General features: G+C 40.0%; 1 protein-coding gene across 2 annotated transcripts in view; it reads left to right on the top strand.

Annotated features, from left to right (window-relative positions):
• Positions 1-4,194: 4,194 nt before the first annotated feature.
• Positions 4,195-7,314, top strand: part of fign (fidgetin) — a 38,720-nt gene continuing 35,600 nt past the window's right edge. Inside the window, exon 1 of one of the 2 annotated variants that reach the window (XM_046845969.1) lies at positions 4,195-4,462. In XM_046845969.1, coding sequence (XP_046701925.1) covers positions 4,198-4,462 — 265 coding nt within the window. In that variant the 5' untranslated portion in view covers positions 4,195-4,197. Of the gene's footprint in view, positions 4,463-5,240; positions 5,498-7,314 lie in introns of those variants that run through there. The other variant, XM_046845970.1, reaches the window with a different exon arrangement.

The following is a 7,314-nucleotide window of genomic DNA, read 5'->3' as shown; positions in this document are numbered from 1 at the left end:
CTTTCTCATATGTGGCTGTGAGACAATGGCGGAGGTTCAGGCTCCACTCCACAGCGGTTGTTTTCTTGCTGACCTCTCGTCCTCAGAGTGATGGTTGGAGGCAGCAGACAGCCGTCCGCGCCTGCATTTCTCCAACACTGCACAGGTACAGCAATTCCAGCGCTGATGAGCAGCATTTTCCTCCACTGCCAACACTTCAACCTGGAGATTAATAACTGTCCTGATTGCATCTACCATAGTGCCTGTCCTCTCGCTCTCTCTCTCTCTCTCTCTCTCTCTCTCTCTCTCTCTCTTTTCCTCTGCCTATTTGTTATATCCTTTTTTTGTTCTGTCTTTCTTTAGATGCCTAACTGTACATTTCTTTCTTTCTCCATTAGCCTCTTTCTCCTTTTCCTTCTCTTGCTCCACTCCACTAAATTTCATAATATAATTTAAGTATCCTGCCATATATGTTCTGTTCTATTCCTGACATCAACCTTGTTCCAACACACTGAACACTCATCTCTCCTAAAAATGTAATTCAAATAGAACTTAGCTAAATCAAAATTAGCTTTAGCAGTCAAAGATTCAGTAGCTTGACAGTGACTCAAAGATTACTACCTTGGATTGAGGAGGGACTTAATTTGTTAGAGAGGCCTGGAAGGACTGGAGGTGGGCACCAGGAATCCTCTCTGGGATTAAAGACTGAACTGGAAATGGCTACTGAGCTCATGGGGGGCAGTACTCAGGGCCAGATCAATGCATCACTCCAAGGCCTGCACACACAGAGCATCCGAGGCATTTGGGAACGTGTGACACTCTTTACCAATGCATATAAACTCGCCTTCCCAAACCCAGGTTTATTTATCCGAGTTGAGGTAAAGGATAAACCTCTACACGAAGAGAAAGACAGATAAGTGGATCTACGATATATGAGGTTTAATCCACGCCTTTCAAAACAGCATTAAGATATTTCGATTTGATGTCAAGTACGAGTGATATACTGTACTTATTACTGGTAGGTCCACCGATTACATTTAAAAGGAAAGAAGGTTTTAGTAATCTCTGGTGATTCTTTGTGAGAATAGCAATCACAAACACAGACAACTAAACTGCTTTTGATCCACAGATCAGTGTTGCTACAGGCTTTTATTTTCTCCAACAGCTTTTTCACACGTCCCCTATTCTACATTAGATTAAGTATATCTTTTAAACTCCCATGACCCACTGGTAGGTCTAGACTTTTTATTTCTTACTCTTAACCACAGACGTTTTAATATTGATTTTTATAGCAGTTACTAAATAATTCAAAGGGATAATTAAGGGATAATATGCTTTAAAATAAATAACTGGATGATCAGCAAAGGCTAATGAGTAGTCACATGAGGTGTTCTCAGGTTAAACCTCATTTTCAACATTAGCTATTGCATGGAAGTTTTTCTGTCAGTGTGTTGGCCTATCATTCTCATAGATATTTTCTGTGACAATTATGACAACACATATGAGACAATTTCTTGACCTTGGTGAAAGAACTTTTGAATAATAATTGTGATCTGCTTTTATCACACAGACATGGCAAACACTGGTTTTACCAATAATACTAAGGAACAGTGAATTGCTTTGTGTATGAAATGTGCTTTATAATACATTTACATGGCCTTGCTTACTTGACCTGCATATTGTTTTCATTACTTGGTAATGGTATGGACCATTGGTGTATTTCTTTAGATTGTGTAGAAATACAGCTGCAACCTTCATTTTTCAAATATTTGTATATATAATTGTTTTTTGTAGTGATTCAAAAAACATCCTTCTGCCTATTAAAAAATAACTTAAAATAAATGAAACATTTTTCTATTTTGTATAAAAAATAAATACAATGATTAAAATGTTTGTTATAATATTAACACACAAAATTTTCCAAAAACATAGTTTGGGATTTTAGTGATTGTTTGGTTAAAGACCATACCTGATGCAAACCAGAAAGGGTCTAATTACATGAAACAAGGACTGGCAGAGCAGAGAAAGATCTAGAGTATTTGTTTATATTTCACATTTCTATTTACTTTTATGCCATTTAGCAGATACCCTTAGCCAGAGTAACGTACAGAATTGCCGTCAATAAATACATCCTGATGCTGGTTCACTAGGTCACAGACTAAGAATACCAAAAGTCTTAAGCTTTGTTGGGGAGGTTATATAGCAGGAAAGCAGAGATTTTTTTTGTGTGCTAATGTAAGTACTTCTGTTTAATTCTTGCTGTTTTCCGGACCATTGATTTGTTTGTGAGACCATTATAATCTTAATATTTTGCCATTTTAGGCTTGGACTTTTTTTTTTTTTTTTTGGCAAATGTACACCCACTTCACATCTCGGTTGGAAACATTTCAAAAATTCTGCTACTGGCAGTTAATTACAGATGACTAATACAGAAAGATAAAATTGTTTTTGCTGTATCAGTGAGTAAGGGAATGAGAGAGTGAGGGAATGGGTAAGAGATTAAGCAATGTGTGAGTGAGAGAAAAAAGAGGAATGTGTGAAAGAGTATGGGAAATGTGTAAGTAAGGAAGAACGGTAGTGAAAAAAGTAAGGGGAATGTGTGGGTGAGAGAATAAGGGAAATATGTGAATAAGGGAATTAGTGCAAGAGTAAGGGGAATGACTGAGAGACTGAGGAAATGAGTAAGTGAGGGAGTGAGTGAGAGAATAAAGGAATGAGTGAATGAGGTAATAAAAGAAAGAGAGAGTAATAAGCATGTGTGAGTGAGAGAGTATTGGAAATGAAAGCGTGAGTAAGGGAATGATTGATAGAGGGAGGGAGTGAATAATGGAATGAGTGTGTTAGAGAGTGAAGAAATGAGTGAGAAAGTAAGGGAACATGTGAGTGAGGGATTGAGTAAGAGAATGAGGGAATGAGTGAGCGAGTAAGAGGAATGTGTAAGCAATAAGTGAGTGAGGGAGAGACTAAGAGATATTTGTGAATGAGTGAGTGAGAGGATGATTGAGAGAATAAGGAATGAGTGAATGAGTGAGAGAGGAAGGAATGAATGAGACATATTAAGGGAATGAGTGAGAGAGGGTAAGGGATTAAGGAGTAAAAGAATGAGTGTGAGAGATTGAGGGAGTAATGATGGGTGTGAGAGAAAGAGATTGAGGGAGTAAGGAATGAGTGTGAAAGAGAGATGGAGGGAGTAAGGGAATGAGTGTGAAAGAGAGATTGAGGAGTAAAGGAATGAGTGTGAGAGAAAGAGATTGAGGAAGTAAGAGAATGAGGAGAGAGATTGGGGAAGTAATGAATGAGTAAGAGAGAGAAAGAGATCGAGGAGTAAGGAAATGAGTGAGAGAGAGATGGAGGAGTAAGGGAATGAGTGTGAAGAGAGATTGAGGAAGTAATGATGGGTGCGAGAGAAAGAGATTGAGGAGTAAGGGAATGAGTGTGAAAGGGAGATGGAGGAGTAAGGGAATGAGTGTGAAAGAGAGATTGAGGGAGTAAAGGAATGAGTGTGAGAGAAAGAGATTGAGGAAGTAAGAGAATGAGTGAGAGAGAGATTGGGGAGTAATGAATGAGTGAGAGAGAGAAAGAGATCGAGGAGTAAGGAAATGAGGGTAAGGGATTAAGGGAGTAAAGGAATGAGTGTGAGAGAGTGATTAAGGGAGTAATGATGGGTGCGAGAAAGAAAGAGATTGAGGGAGTAAGGGAGTGAGTGTGAAAGAGAGATGGAGGGAGTAAAGGAATGAGTGTGAGAGAGAAAGAGATCAAGGGAGTAATGGAATGAGTGTGAGAGATTGAGGGAGTAATGGAATGAGTGTGAGAGAACGACATTGAGGGATTAAGGGAATGAGTGTGAAAGAGAGAGATTGAGGTGTAATGAATGAGTTTGTGAGAGAGATTGAGGAGTAAGGGAATGAGTGTGAGAGGAGAGAGATTGAGGGAGTAAGGAATGAGTGTGTGTGTGTGAGAGAGAGAGAGAGATTGAGGGAGTAATGAATGAGTGTGTGAGAGAGATTGAGGGAGTAAGGAATGAGTGTGAGAGGAGAGAGATTGAGGAGTAAGGGAATGAGTGTGTGTGAGAGAGAGAGAGAGAGAGAGAGAGAGAGAGAGAGAGAGAGAGAGAGAGAGAGATTGAGGAGTAATGAATGAGTGTGAGAGAGAGAGAGAGAGAGAGAGATTGAGGGAGTAATGAATGAGTGAGCCTCCCCTGCGTGTGTGCTTCAACGCATGTCAACGCGCGGCCCTAGCTTTGAATTTGGCTCTGAGCGCAGTGCGCATGCGCAGTGCGCGGCGTGCTGTGCTGTTGCACGGCGCAGCTGTTTGGGGTTTGAAATTCCAACATGGCAGAGGCAGTGGTCAGTCTCTTCCCCTTCACTAACTTGGAATGGTTTCAGATCGCCAGCGCCCGCGCGTAGCCCGAGCCGCCGTCCGTCCGCGAGCCCATCGGATCGATGTGGCTCTGACCTCCGCCGTTCCCCTGTTACACACGCAGGTAAGACTTCATGCTGCCGTTTCAGCCGCATAGCGACCATTTACACACACACACACACACAAAAAAAAAACAACGCTGGACTACGGAAGAGCGCCTCACTGCTTTATCGCCAATGCACGCCTCTCTGGAGAGGATCGCTCCCATGCATCATCATCATCATCATCACCACCATCACAATCATCATATCACTATGAACAAAAAAAAAAACTGGACCAAACACATGACTGATTTTCATTTTTAGAATAGCGGGTTTTTTTTTAGAAGGGGGCGGTTGCGAAATGCCAAAGTGCACCCGGGTGGGCGAAGTTCGGTGCCTCTGAATGATAGTGGAGTTGCGTTGATCATCGCGGCGTTTGGCGGCTGTGAGAAGGGAAAGTCCTCTCCCTCTCCCTCACTCCGGGGTGCGGCTGCAATTGTTTCAGAGTAACTTTCTGGGCTCGAAGGGAAGTAAAAGTATTCATCCGCTGAAAAGTTTTGTCGTGCGAGACGAGCGGGTTTTTGCGTTCACAGCTCAGTCACAGCGCGACGGTGAGATATTTATAAAAAAAAAAATAACAACAACAACAAAAAAGCTATGCGACGACATGATGAGAGAGGAGAAGAGCGCCGGATCATATCTTTTTAAGTGTCAGGTTTAAACGCCATGCATTGAGTTTGATCAGGAGGAAGCTCGGGGAGAAAACTGACACGAGCTCTGATGCGTGGTTTTACTCCCCACCTCTCTCTCTCTCTCTCTCTCTCTCTCTCTCTGAGCTCCCCAATAGGTTTTTTTTTTATTGTTGCAGCTATTGCGCCTTCTCCTCCCTAAATATATGCATGTAGGTTAAATGAGTACCTGATGAAATAAAGGCCGTCTGCCCACCCCCGGGTTACACGCAAAGGGGAAATCCGATAGCGGAGAGAAGGAAAAGTGGCCGCTCTGAAAAAACCCCACGAAGCTCCGGCTTTCGGAATTCCTGCGGCTCTGCTCTGTTCTCTCCCCCACTTCCCTCTGCTCTATCCCGGCAGTGATGATCAGTAGCACCGCTCTTGATGGTACGTCTCTTTCGCTATCTTTTTTTTTCTTCTACCTCGTACAGGCGCTTTGTGTGTAGTCTTTAATCTTAATGCATGGCAGACGATGATCATCATAGATGATCATATTTGTGTTTAGTGTTTAGTGACAGATCGCCTACCTGTTTGAGTGCCTTGCATAAAAAGCGTGTTTTAGATCCATTTTAGATCCATTTCGAGTTATCTAGTACAGCAGAGAATCTTTTCTCATTAGACTGCATGGACAACAACAACAACAATAATAATAATAATAATAATAATAATAATAATAATAATAATAATCAAAAAATGTAATAATTATTTTTAGTAGTAGTAGTTGTAATAGTGGTAGTAGTATTAGTATTATTATAAGTACTAATAATAATAATAATCCAGTTTGTATCTTGTGAATGATCATTCATTTCAATTTCATTGTCACTAAGTACTTTGTTTTATGTATACTGTATATACTTTTTGTATTTCCTCACTTTTTTCTGTTCCCTGGTTTTTTTTTTTTTTTTTTTACTCAATTGAATTATTTTTGCATATAGCTCAATCAGCAAATTTTACTTTTGTTGTTCTTTTTTTATTATAAACACTGTAGGCCTAAAGTATATTTAAGGAGCAGGAGCAAAATAAGAAAAGAATTAGAATTATAGTGGTACTATATATAACTTACTTATAAGTGTGTGTTGTGTATGTTATTGCATGCATGGCCATTTTAGGGGCCATTTTATGCATTAGTGGTCCTTGTCTTGTAAGTGTGTGTATGTTTGTGAGAAAGTTTGCCGGACAGTTAGCTGAATTCGTCTCCGTGCATTATTTAGCCCGGTCATGTTTGTTACAACCTGCCCAGTACAGCGGTATAGTGTATATTTCTGTAATCCACATCCGATGTTCGATTTTGGACATTCCGTCTTTAAATACACCTGATTTTAAATAGGTTGGTGTTATTATTTCTGAAGCTGTCAGACCTAACTTGTTTAACATGATTGGACATGAGTAATGTGTAAACAGTTACATTTTGTTTCAAATTTTAAAATCAATTTCAGAAATGTTTGTTTTCCACAATTTGTTCGAGTGATTGTGGACAATATTAAGCACACATCAGTTTTCTAATCTAATCTGGATCATTCCAGTAATGCATGCCTATCTTGAAAAGATTATTTCCCTGGAAGAGTATTTTTTTTTTTTTTGTAGCGATGAAAAATCAGTGCGCACCCGAAAAGCGTTTGCATTTAACCACAGAATCAAAACACTTTCAAGTGTGTTTTCAACTTTTCTTTTTCACTTGGGATCCATCAGGAGAACAATTTACATTTACATATTCACATGCATTTATTACACCGAAGGGATTTTTTCTTCCTGTAGTGTGTTTTTATCAAAATGCATGTTGTTGATGGCATTTCCTGTAAGTTTTATTGTATTCTTGGCCTGATGGAGCTGTAAAAGATGAATAATCGGTTTTCTTAGATTTCATTTGACTGGGGCAGAAGTGGCCTCATTTAATTTATAGTACAAATCTTTTCAATCAGCTCTCCTCATCCAGCATGTTACTGGAGTGTTTCAGACAGATTTTTAGTTTGAGGTTTGACTTTTTTTTTATTCAGTACCAGTTTTTCTTAAGGTTGTTGTCCCGGCTGATTATTTTAACACAGTGAGAGGAGGATGTGTGGAAAAGCTGCGGTGGTCTCACATACTTCTGTTTTAACCCCCAGTGTGCCTATCAACATGTTAACCAAGTTGACAGCACCGTTCACTCCTTATTGTGTGAGCGTGTGTGTGTTCGTGCATGTGTGTGAGTGTGTGTTGACATGAAA

This window comes from Silurus meridionalis, chromosome 3, assembly GCF_014805685.1.
Source record: "Silurus meridionalis isolate SWU-2019-XX chromosome 3, ASM1480568v1, whole genome shotgun sequence".
NCBI classification, from domain to species: Eukaryota; Metazoa; Chordata; class Actinopteri; order Siluriformes; family Siluridae; genus Silurus; species Silurus meridionalis.
Note: the sequence above shows the minus strand (reverse complement) of the source record. Positions and strands in the feature narration are given on the sequence as shown.